Here is a 13,048-nt window from a genome sequence, read left to right as displayed (position 1 = left end):
TAATAAAAAATTACAGACCTCTCCATTCTTTTTTCGTGGGAAAACGTGCAAAATCGGCAGTGTATCAAATACTTATTTTCCCCACTGAATATATATACTTGTAAATGGGGATAGTAAATTAGTGAAAAAATGACAGTGACATAAAAATGAATCCTAATGTAGCATTAAAAAAAACACACAAAAAATACTTAATTATCCAAACTGAGAAAAATGTTCACAGCTCTTTAAACCACATGGATGAATAAAAACACAGTATACACACAGGGCTTGTTCAGGTTGTGTATACAGCAATAGAGATGGCACAGACAGTGATAAACTTTCTGTGCCTTATTTATGGGGACCTAGCTGTTTCTGACAGTCACATTCCCACTCACGCAGCTACACGATCAAGTGTAGAGAAGGAGCCAGACTGGCTGGAAATTTAAAGTTTATAAGTGGTCTGGAAATGGTTAAAGAATAACTGTTGCTTTATTTTTTCATAATTCAATATTACAGATGGAAATGAGGAAATTTGAAATACGGTGTATCTTATTAGAGAAATTTGCTTCTTTCTCCTCTCGGATTGATCTTTCATTCTGAATTCATGGGTATAATATGTATTCCATGAAAACAGATTTTCCTTTTAATCAGATAGATGACATTTGTGTTTCTAAAATGACATAACGAGGGAGTTGGAAGGAGAAAGGAGCTATAGACAGACACAGACACTCTGCTGCAAATTCTCCAAGACGTCAGTTACACTTCTCCATAGAACTGTATGAGCACCAAGTGTCACGTATGTCACTAATGAGAGAGGGTGTATTTACCGAAGACTGCTTTTCCCCGTGAATTGAGAGTTTTCAAAATGCAAGATCCAGGGGGAGAAAGAAGTTTACTGATCTGGCAAGTATTTGCAAAGTTTTTATTTTCATGTGTGCGACTGATTTATGAAAAAAAATTCTGATGACCGTTGCTATTTTGAGGTTTTTTGAATATGGAGGTTGTCTCTAAAAGGAACAACATTGACATTTGCAAGTTTCAAAATTTTCAGACAATAATAATATTTCAATCTGACATTACAAAGCTGCAAATTTTATCTCAAAATGGAAGAAAATACCTAAGAACTGACTCATGGGAGTAGGCAAGGATTTTTAAGCCAGTACTGAGAAATAAACACAGAGGGCGCCACTATCCACTTAATGACCAAGCCAATTTTTACAATTCTGACCACTGTCATGTTATGAGGTTATAGCTCGGGAATGCTTCAACGGATCCCACCGATTCTAAGTCCCTTAGATACCCGATGTGTACCTTAGTTATCAGCTCCCTGCATCAGCGCGCTGGTAACTAACGTACACAGCGACACTGCGCGCTCGGCGTTGCAGTGCTGATCGCTGGTGAAGCTGTCTGTTTGACAGCTCACCAGCGATCATGTAGCGACTCACCAGCGATCCTGACACGTTGAAATCGTTGTCGGGATCGCTGGTGATTCGCTATGTGTGACTCCAGCTTTAGGGGCTACTTTAGTCGCACATTTGTGGATTTGGAATGGCATCCATACATTTTAGAGCATCAGTGATGTACTCAGGACTTGTCAGAGATCTGCGAGCAGATCTACTGGTTGCATATCCACGCTCTAGATCATACACAGTGATTAAGAGACCCTTCTAATATTTCATTGGGCATGTTATCGGTTATTGCTGAACTAGACAACCCCTTTTAGAGATATAAACAATACAATCTTGTATTTGAACTCATTATATGAACATCAAATAGTATTTTCTCTCAATCCTTTAGGAACAGTGTTTCATTAACACACATCTAAATAAGAAAAGTGATAGTTTCTGGACTCAGTCTTGCCCCACTAAAGATGAACAGACGATCTGCCTTTATAATTAGTGTGAGTTCCTCTATTATCACAATTTATAAGATATAGTTACGTTAACCATATTAGTAAGAAAATACTTCTTGTGGGAATATTCAAGCAGTATTAGAATACAGGAAATGATAAGTACATACCTCCCTTTCATCCATATTGAGCCACTGCTTGGGGTCATTTTCTGTTGCTAGAAATGCAATCAAATCGATAGCAGTGAGTCGGGTTTGACGTCTGGATGACACAAAGATGAGGACAGGCTTTGCAGGAGAGTGACTTCTTATAGCTGTAAGAATGAAAAAGTAGCAAACTGTTTAACGGTTTGTGTGACCATATGTAGGTAAGGTAGGAGTGAGGGCAACCGACCGGGGGTGGTGGTCCGTTACTTGCCACAGACAGACTTGAGACAGAGACAAGATCATGTTCAACAGGTCTTCTTTATTGATCGTCCTTCCACGACCCACAGCACCTCACAGCAACGGCACGTTAATTTCCGCAGCCTTGCACGGCAGCTACTCAACAATCCCTATAGCCGCACACAGCAGCTGTTTGTCAATCTTCACAGCCACTGCTCGGCAATCCCCTCAGCCACACACAGTAACTACTTGACAATCTCGACAGCCGCACACAGCAGCTGCTCGTCACTCTCCACAGCCGCACACAGCAGCTGCTCGTCACTCTCCACAGCCGCACACAGCAGCCGCTCGTCACTCTCCACAGCCGCACACAGCAGCCGCTCGTCACTCTCCATAGCCGCACACAGCAGCCGCTCGTCACTCTCTACAGCCGCACACAGCAGCCGCTCGTCACTCTCCACAACCGCACACAGCAGCCGCTCGTCACTCTCCATAGCCGCACACAGCAGCCGCTCGTCACTCTCTACAGCCGCACACAGCAGCCGCTCGTCACTCTCCACAGCCGCACACAGCAGCCGCTCGTTACTCTCCACAGCCGCACACAGCAGCCGCTCGTCACTCTCCACAGCCGCACACAGCAGCCGCTCGTCACTCTCCACAGCCGCACACAGCAGCTGCTCGTCACTCTCCACAGCCGCACACAGCAGCCGCTCGTCACTCTCCACAGCCGCACACAGCAGCCGCTCGTCACTCTCCACAGCCGCACACAGCAGCCGCTCGTCACTCTCCACAGCCGCACATAGCAGCCGCTCGTCACTCTCTACAGCCGCACACAGCAGCCGCTCGTTACTCTCCACAGCCGCACACAGCAGCCGCTCGTTACTCTCCACAGCCGCACACAGCAGCCGCTCGTCACTCTCCACAGCCGCACACAGCAGCTGCTCGTCACTCCACAGCCGCACACAGCAGCCGCTCGTCACTCTCCGCAGCCGCACACAGCAGCCGCTCGTCACTCTCCACAGCCGCACACAGCAGCCGCTCGTCACTCTCCACAGCCGCACACAGCAGCTGCTCGTCACTCTCCACAGCCGCACACAGCAGCTGCTCGTCACTCTCCACAGCCGCACACAGCAGCCGCTCGTCACTCTCCACAGCCGCACACAGCAGCCGCTCGTCACTCTCCACAGCCGCACACAGCAGCCGCTCGTCACTCTCCATAGCCGCACACAGCAGCCGCTCGTCACTCTCTACAGCCGCACACAGCAGCCGCTCGTTACTCTCCACAGCCGCACACAGCAGCCGCTCGTTACTCTCCACAGCCGCACACAGCAGCCGCTCGTCACTCTCCACAGCCGCACACAGCAGCCGCTCGTCACTCTCTACAGCCGTACACAGCGGCCGCTCGTTACTCTCCACAGCCGCACACAGCAGCCGCTCGTCACTCTCTACAGCCGCACACAGCAGCCGCTCGTCACTCTCTACAGCCGCACACAGCAGCCGCTCGTCACTCTCCACAGTCGCACACAGCAGCTGCTCGTCACTCTCCACAGCCTAACACAGCAGCTGCTCGTCACTCTCTACAGCCGCACACAGCAGCTGCTCGTCACTCTCCACAGCCGCACACAGCAGCTGCTCGTCACTCTCCACAGCCGCACACAGCAGCTGCTCGTCACTCTCCACAGCCGCACACAGCAGCCGCTCGTCACTCTCTACAGCCGCTCGTCACTCTCCACAGCCGCACACAGCAGCCGCTCGTCACTCTCCACAGCCGCACACAGCAGCTGCTCGTCACTCTCCACAGCCGCACACAGCAGCTGCTCGTCACTCTCCACAGCCGCACACAGCAGCTGCTCGTCACTCTCCACAGCCGCACACAGCAGCAGCTCGTCACTCTCCACAGCCGCACACAGCAGCCGCTCGTCACTCTCCACAGCCGCACACAGCAGCCGCTCGTCACTCTCCACAGCCGCACACAGCAGCCGCTCGTCACTCTCCACAGCCGCACACAGCAGCCGCTCGTCACTCTCTACAGCCGTACACAGCGGCCGCTCGTTACTCTCCACAGCCGCACACAGCAGCCGCTCGTCACTCTCTACAGCCGCACACAGCAGCCGCTCGTCACTCTCTACAGCCGCACACAGCAGCCGCTCGTCACTCTCCACAGTCGCACACAGCAGCTGCTCGTCACTCTCCACAGCCTAACACAGCAGCTGCTCGTCACTCTCTACAGCCGCACACAGCAGCTGCTCGTCACTCTCCACAGCCGCACACAGCAGCTGCTCGTCACTCTCCACAGCCGCACACAGCAGCTGCTCGTCACTCTCCACAGCCGCACACAGCAGCTGCTCGTCACTCTCCACAGCCGCACACAGCAGCCGCTCGTCACTCTCTACAGCCGCTCGTCACTCTCCACAGCCGCACACAGCAGCCGCTCGTCACTCTCCACAGCCGCACACAGCAGCTGCTCGTCACTCTCCACAGCCGCACACAGCAGCTGCTCGTCACTCTCCACAGCCGCACACAGCAGCTGCTCGTCACTCTCCAGAGCCGCACACAGCAGCCGCTCAACGATTCCCTCAGCTACACACAGTAGCTGCTTGACTTCGTACACAGGCCCGGGTACCTTCACTTTCTTTCGTTGACAAATTGACGTCCCACGCAGCTCTGTCACTGTGGCTGCCCTAGGCCTATCACCACAGCGTTTCACCAGTCCGAGTCCGTTCGATTTAGTGGTACCCCAGGCTATCCCTGTCTGCGGCCTCTCTTTGCTCTCCGTCTGTGGCCTTTGCTGTCCCTGTCTGCGGCTAATCCTGTCAGGGCCACCCCCCCGTAACTGGCACAACTGTCAGTCCTCTCAGGAACTTCCTTTCTCCTCAGCCGTGCTTCTTGTTTCCTGTGCTCCCTTCGCTGAATGACTCTTCCAGAACCTTCTCTCCCTCTTTTATGCACTTCTGCTCTGGTAACCCCGCCCACCATGACTCAACCGTTTTCTTAGCCAATGGCTGTTGTTCAGTCCTAACCTCACAGCTCTCCATTGCCCTATAATGGTCAAAATCCAATACTACAGCCCTCCTTCCTATCTCCAGCTGTTTCCCCTCTTTTACTACAACAGTCTACCTTCTATACACTACACCTCCGCCCTTCTTGTACAGACAGGTCCGTACGTCAGTCCACCTTTCCTACACTTCCTTACCTCCAAGAATATATTTCTGCTAAAACATTTGACTAAGCTGAATGCTTAAGAGGAATCAAGCTTCCCTTTGCTCATTTCCAAAATGTATTTTGCCACATTGATAAACAGCTATACTACAAACCACTGAGAGAATATAAATGTGTGTGCATGTCTGTATGTATATATATATATATATACACATAAACAGTGGGAGAAATAAGTATTTCATCTTTTACTGATTTTGTAAGTTTGCCCACTGACAAAGATATGAACAGTCTATGATTTTCAGGGTAGGTTAATTTCAACATTGAGACATAGAATATCAAAAATAAAATCCAGAAAATCACATTGTATAAATTATATAAATATATTAGCATTTTGCAGTGAGAAATAAGTGTTTGATCCCACTGGGAAACAAGACTTAATACTTGGAGAAAAACCCTCGCTGGCAAGCACAGCAGTCAGACGTTTTTGTAGTTGATAATGAGGTTTGCGCACGTGCCAGGAGGAATTTTGGTCCACTCCTCTTTGCAGATCATCTCTAAATCATTAAGATTTTGAGGCTGACGCTTGGAAACTCAGAGCTTCAACTCCCTCCATAAGTTTCCTATGGGCTTAAGGTCTGGAGACTGGCTAGGCCACTCTATGACCTTAATGTGCTTCTTTTTTGAGCCACTCCTTTGTTGCCTTGGCTGTATGTTTTGGGTCATTGTCTTGCTGGAACACCCAGCCATGACCTATTTGTAATGTCCTGGCGGAGGGAAGAAGGTTGTCATTCAGGATTTTACTGTACATGGCTCGATCCATTCTCCCATTGATGCGGTGAAGTAGACCTGTGCCATTAGCAGAGAAACACCCCAAAAACATGTTTCCACCTCCATGCTTGACAGGGGGGACAGTGTTCTTTGGGTCATAGGCAGCATTTCTATTCCTCCAAATACGGCGAGTTGAGTTAATGCCAAAGAGCTCAATTTTTGTCTCATGTGACTACAGCACCTTCTCCTAATCACTCACAGAATGATCCAGGTGTTCATTGGCAAACTTCAGACGGGCCTGTACATGTGCCTTCTTGAGCAGAGGGATCTTGCGGACAGTGCAGGATTTTAAACCTTTACGGCGTAATGTGTTACCAATGGTTTTCTTGGTGACTGTGGTGCCAGCTGCCTTGAGATCATTAACAAGTTCCCCTTGTGCAGCTTTAGATGAAGGAATTGAGGGTAAACTGATTAAATTTGCTGATGACACAAAGCTAGGAGGGATAGCTAATACTAGAGAAAAGAGAGAGAGGATTCAAAAAGATATAAATAAACTGGAGAAGTGGGCAGCAACTAACAGAATGGTTTTTAACAGGGAAAAATGCAAAGTACTACATCTGGGCAATAAAAATGAAAAAAGCATATAAAGAATGGGAGGAATAGGGCTAAGCGACAGCACATGTGAAAAAGACTTGGGTATACTAATAGATCACAGACTGAATATGAGTCAACAGTGTGATGCAGCAGCAAAAAAGGCAAATGCAATTCTAGGATGTATTAACAGAAGCATACAGTCTAGATCACGTGAAGTCATTATTTCCCTCTACTCCTCTTTGGTCAGACCTCATCTGGAATATTGTGTCCAGATTTGGGCACCACATTTTAAAAAAGACATCAACAAACTGGAGCAAGTTCAGAAAAGAGCGACCAGAATTGTGACCGGTCTGCAAACCCTGTCTTATGAGGAAAGGTTGCAGGATTTGGGAATGTTTAGTTTGCAAAAGAGAAGACTGAGAGGAGACTTAATAGCTGTCTACAAATATCTAAAGGGCTGTCACATTGTAGAAGGATCAACTTTATTCTCATTTGCACAAGGAAAGACTAGAAGCAATGGGATGAAACTGAATGGGAGGAGACACAGATTAGATATTAGAAAAAACTTTTTGACAGTTAGAGTGATCAATGAGTGGAACAAGCTGCCGCGAGAAGTGGTGAGTTCTCTTTCAATGGAAGTCTTCAAACAGAGGCTGGACAGACATCTGACTGGGATGATTTAGCGAATCCTGCTTTGAGCAGGGGGTTGGACCAGATGGCCCAGGAGGTCCCTTCCAACTCTACGATTCTATGATCTCTCACCTTCCTCATGATCAAGGATACACCACGAGGTGAGATTTTGCATAGTGCTCCAGATCGATGTCGATCGTTAGTCCTTTTGTATTTCTTCCATTTTCTTTACTATTGCACCAACTATTGTCTCCTCACCTAGCGTCTTACTTATGGTTTTGTAGCACATTCCAGTTTTGTGCAGGTCTATGATTACCGTATTTTTCCGACCATAAGACGCACTTTTTCCCCAAAAAATTTTGGGGGAAAGTGGGGGGTGCGTCTTATGGTCGCAATACACGGTACTAACCTGGTGGCTGGTGGCAGCGGGCTGTGCTCCGGTGCAGGGGCGGCGGCTCCGCCGGCATTTCTTCGCAGCCCGGAGGCCTCCGCACTTCCCTTGCTGGCCGCCGCCATGTTGCGGTGGCCTCCGGGAGCATGGACGCTGGGAATTTGGCCGCCGGTCCGGGGACTGCGCATGCGCAGCTTCAGATCTCGTCCCGAGATCTCGGGGGACGAGATCTCGTTGCCGAGATTTGAATCTCGTCCCCCGAGATCTTGGGACGAGATCTGATCCCGCGCATGCGCCGTCCCCGGACCGGCGGCCATCTTTTGCGGCGTCCATGCTCCCAGAGGCCACCGCAACATGGCGGCGGCCTGCAAGGGAAGTGCCCCTGCACCGGAGCACAGCCCGCTGCCACCACCGCACCGCAGAGCGCCGCCCGATGCCACCACCGCAGAGCCCACCTGCCCCAGCACAGCTGCCCCTGCCTCAGCACAGCTGCCCCAGCACTGCTGCCCCTGCCCCAGTACAGCTGCCCCTGCCTCAGCACAGCTGCCCCAGCACTGCTGCCCCTGCCCCAGCACAGCTGCCCCTGCCCCAGCATTGCTGCCCCTGCCCCAGCACAGCTGCCCCAGCACTGCTGCCCCTGCCCCAGCACTGCTGCCCCAGCCCAGCTGCCCCAGCGCAGCTGCCCCTACCCCAGCGCAGCTGCCCCAGCACAACCAACCTGCCCCAGCACAGAGCCGCCACCGCACGAGCCTGGACCACTGAATGACTCCTGTGACTACTTCTCCACCTGTGCCGGATCCCTTCCCAGGTAAGCTGAATTCGGACTGTAAGACGGACCCCCATTTGATACATTATTTTTTTTTCCCCTATTTTCCTACTGAAAATTGGGGTGCGTCTTATGGTCCGGTGTGTCTTATAGTCCGAAAAATACGGTATATGATAAATATGATATGATTAGAGTCTGACTGATTAATTGAGTGTGTGGACAGGAGTCTTTTCTAAAGGTGACGATGTAAGACAGCTGTCTTTAATGCAGGCAACCAGTTGAAATAGCTTAGTTACTCACCGATAACGGTGTTTCTCGGAACCCATGACAGCACCACGGAGAGAGGGGATCCGCCCTTCAGGGACAGGAACCTACAGATAAAAAGGGCGGTACCTTTCCTCCACCTCCAGTTGGTTACAGAGCATCAGAGGGTCTCCAGGTTAGTTAGACAACAGAAAAATATGCACAACATTATAATATTGCTTATTATCAGAAGCACCGTGCCTAAACGGAAACACCCTACTAACAGTAAAATGTGCTCACCACACTCGTGAAGGGGAATAAGTGGGTGCTGTCATGGGTTCCGAGAAACACCGTTATCGGTGAGTAACTAAGCTATTCTCTCTCAGCCATGGCAGCACCACGGAGAGAATTATAGAGATTGGTATCTTAGGGAGGGACCACCGCCTGAAGGACCCTTCTCCCGAAGGTCAGGTCAGACGTAGAGGCTAGATCTAATCTATAGTGCCTGAAAAAGGTCGAAGGTGATGACCAGGTGGCCGCCTTACAGATTTGTTCTATTGATACCTCAGATCTTTCAGCCCATGAGGTCGTCATCGCTCTTGTGGAATGGGCTCTCAACCCTTCCGGGATGGTATTTTCACTGGATGAATATGCCAGGGCAATCGCATCCCTTATGCACCTTGCCAGGGTACTCTTAGATGCTTTGAGTCCCTTCCGAGGTCCCTGAAAACACACAAAGAGAGAGCCTTCCTTCTTATATTTCTTGGTGGCCTCTAGATACTGTACTAGGCACCTCTTCACGTCTAAAGTGTGGAATTTTTCTTCTCCCTTCTTTTTAGGATTTGGGCAGAATGAAGGAAGGACTACCTCTTGGGACCTATGGAAGTGTGATGACGCTTTCAGTAGATAGGCCGGGTCAGGCTTTAAAATGACCCTATCATCTAGAATCTTTGTGAAAGGTGGCCCTACTGATAAAGCTTGCATATCGCTCACTCTGCGAGCTGATGTTAGCGCCAAAAGAAGCACTGTTATTAACGACAGGATTCTTAGGGATGCTGAGTGAATAGGTTCGAATGGAGGGCCTGTTAGTGTGGATAGTACAAGATTTAGGTCCCATGATGGTAATCTTTGATTAGCTATCGGCCTGGATCTGGATACGGCCTTAATAATCTGTCACCTAAGGATTACCTACCACATCATGGATATAAAGGCGCCCAAGGCCGCTACTTGTACCTTTAATGTGTTGACTGCTAGACCCTGTTCTAGGCCCTTTTGTAGAAATTCTAGGATTTTATCAATGTGAACCCCGTCCTGAACCTTTACCCCCGAAGTGGATAAGAATTTTTTTCCACGTTCTCCCGTAGGTTCTCAACGTAACCGGTTTCCTACTTTTTTGTAATGTGGTTATCAGGTTCTCTGAAAACCCTCTGTCTCTCATCAGTGCCCTCTCAATTTCCATGCTGTTAAATGGAGCCTCCCTGCCAGAGGGTGTAACACTGGGCCCTGCGATAGCAGGTCCGGGAGATCCGGTAGGATCCATGGGTCGGTTACCGAGAATATTTTTTGCCAGGAGAACCAGGTTCTTTTGGGCCAGAAGGGGGCTATTAAAATCATTCTTGCCCCATCCTCCCTGACTTTTCTTAGCACTGCTGGGATCAGCATGATCGGGGGAAAGGCATATGTTAGGCCCTATGTCCATGGGAGTATGAAGGCGTCCAGAGCTAGAGGATTCCCCCTGGGGTCTATGGAGCAGAAAGTTTCCACTTTTTTGTTTCTGAAGTCGGCGAACAGATTTATGTCCGGGGCCCCCCACATTTTTACAATCTGTCGAAAAACGGACCGCTTTAGGACCCATTCCCCTTGTCGTAATTGGGTGCGACTCAGAAAGTCTGCCCTTTGATTCTCCGTGCCCCGGATGTGTAGTGCTGACAGAGATAGCAGGTTTGCCTCTGCTAATTTGAAGACTCTGGAGGATGTGTCCATTAGGGCTTGGGACCTGGTTCCCCCCTGATGATTTATATATGCTATTGTGACTCGATTGTCCGAAAATATGCGGACATGATGACCCCAGAGCAGGGGTAAGAAGTGTGTTAATGCGTAGCCCACTGCTAAGAGCTCTTACAGGTTCGAGGAGGCTTCTAATTTTTGAACTCCCCACGCACCCTGGGCCACTTCGTTGTTCATGTGTGCTCCCCACCCCGTCGGACTGGCGTCTGTGGTAACTATGTGTGTTATTTTTGTTACCCAGGGGATCCCTTTGGAAAGGTTGTCTTGGCTTTTTCACCAGGTTAGGGAATGAGTAGTTTTTGAATTTAGGGTAATACGACCCTCTAGGTGTCCCCCTACTGCAGACTAGTTGGCTAGTACATCCCACTGTAGATCTCTCTGTGTAACTGAGCCCATTGGACTGCTGGCAGGCAGGTGGAGAGAGAACCTAGTTGTGACATCGCTTTTCTTAATGTCATGGAGGGATTTTGGATGGCTCTTGTTACAATTTGAGCGATTTTCTCCTTCTTGCGGTCTGGGAGGCGGCACTCTTGAATGTTTGAGTCCAATGTTAGACCCAAGAATTCCTGTACTCTGCTGGGCTCCAATCTTGATTTTTTTAGATTTAGGAGCCAGCCCAAGCCCTGCAGAGTGTCCATCACCCTGTCCCTCTGTTCCCAGCATTTTTGAGCCGAGCTGCTTGCTATTAAAAAATAGTCCAGATACGGGATTATTATTATGTCTTGCTCCCTTATATGGGCCATCATCTCTGCCACTATTTTGGTAAATACCTGTGGAGCTACAGATATTCCGAATGGCAAGGCTCTGTACTGGAGTTCTCTTATCTCGCCCTTTATCGAGACGGCTAACCTGAGATATTTCCTGGAGTTTTTGTGAATGGGGACGTGATAATCATGAAGCAGTTCGGGAACAGGATTTTGGTGGTGGACCTGATTGACTCCATTTTGAAGCTTTGATTTTTTTTTTTTTTTTAAATTTATAATTGTCCGAAACGTGCCGTCTGGCTTGGTCACCAGGAAAAAGAGGGGAGTAAAACCCCCTGCCCCTTCCCTGCAGGGGAACCTCCTGAAGGACTCCTTTTTCTACCACGCTTAGGACTTCGTTTTCTAGGGCTTCCTGCTCTTGCATACTGGATCTTAGCGGAGTCATTACATACTTTTGAGGCGGGAGGGAGAGAAAGTCTATCCTTAGGCCCTCCTGGATTAGGGGTTTACTATCCATGGGTTGTTTGAGATTCTTTTCCAGGCTGAGAGAAAAAGGTTTAACCTTCCCCCCACCCTGAGCAAACTGTCACCTAGAGGGCTTTTTGTCTCAGGACAAGTTGCCGAAGAGGAACCCTCTCTCTCTTCTCTTGTCATCCCACTTTTGCTCTCTCGGTGGTCTCCGCTGAGGAAACTTTCTATTCCGAAAGGGCCTCTTAAATGCTGCCGGCCCTAAATTTGGGAACTCTTTCTTCTTGCCTTGCTTTCTGGAGGATGTCATCTAACGTCTCCCCAAAAAGGAATTTTCCTTCACATGGGATTGAGCACAGTTTCATCTTGGTCTGTAGGTCGCCCGGCCAGCTTTTAAGTCATAATGTACTACGTGCTGCATTTGAGAGTGCTTTGGACAATAACCGGACTGAGTCTGCCGATGAGTCCGCTAGGAAGGCAGCCGCTCCCCTTATTACTGGGATAGAGTCTAGGATTTTATCCCTTAGCGTATCTTCTCTTAGTTGCTTTTCTAGTTGGTCCACCCAAATCATTAGGGCTCTCGAAGTACATGTTGCCGCTATGGCTGGCCTGAGGTTACCTCCAGCTGACTCCCATGCACCTTTAAGAAAGGTATCTGCCTTTTTATCTAGGGGATCCCTGAGGGTGCCCATGTCCTCAAAGGGGAGGGCGAATTTTTTTTTTTTTTTTGAGGCCTTTGCGACAGCTACATCGAGCTTCGGGGCTTTATCCCAAGATGTAGATGCCTCTTCCTCAAAGGGATATTTCCTTTTAAGTGAAGGGACCGTGGTGTTTTTCCTGTCTGGTTTATCCCATTCTTTTTTGATTAGACCCGCACATTTTCATTTAGCGGGAACACTCTCCGCTTTTTCTGGCCCAGTCCCCCGAACATTATGTCCTGGACTCTTTTATCGGGCCTAGGGTCCAGCACCCCCATGGTAGACCTTACCGCTTTCACTAGTTTGTCTACCTCGTCTAGGGGGAAGCAGTGACGCCCCTCTGTTTCCTCGTCTGAGGATGAGGAACTGGAATCTGAGGTTTTTGACATGATTTCTCCCGACGTCGAGG

General features: G+C 49.3%; 1 protein-coding gene across 1 annotated transcript in view; it reads right to left on the bottom strand.

The window, feature by feature from the left end:
- ASCC3 (activating signal cointegrator 1 complex subunit 3) overlaps window positions 1-13,048 on the bottom strand; it is an 825,088-nt gene that overhangs the window by 175,960 nt on the left and 636,080 nt on the right. The window contains exon 30 of the mRNA XM_073589496.1: window positions 1,999-2,141. Coding sequence (XP_073445597.1) covers window positions 1,999-2,141 — 143 coding nt within the window. The remainder of the gene's footprint in view (window positions 1-1,998; window positions 2,142-13,048) is intronic.

Source organism: Dendrobates tinctorius, unplaced genomic scaffold (genome assembly GCF_039654945.1).
Source record: "Dendrobates tinctorius isolate UK_male_01 unplaced genomic scaffold, ASM3965494v1 ptg000111l, whole genome shotgun sequence".
NCBI lineage: Eukaryota > Metazoa > Chordata > Amphibia > Anura > Dendrobatidae > Dendrobates > Dendrobates tinctorius.
This window is presented reverse-complemented; position numbering and strand designations above follow the sequence as displayed.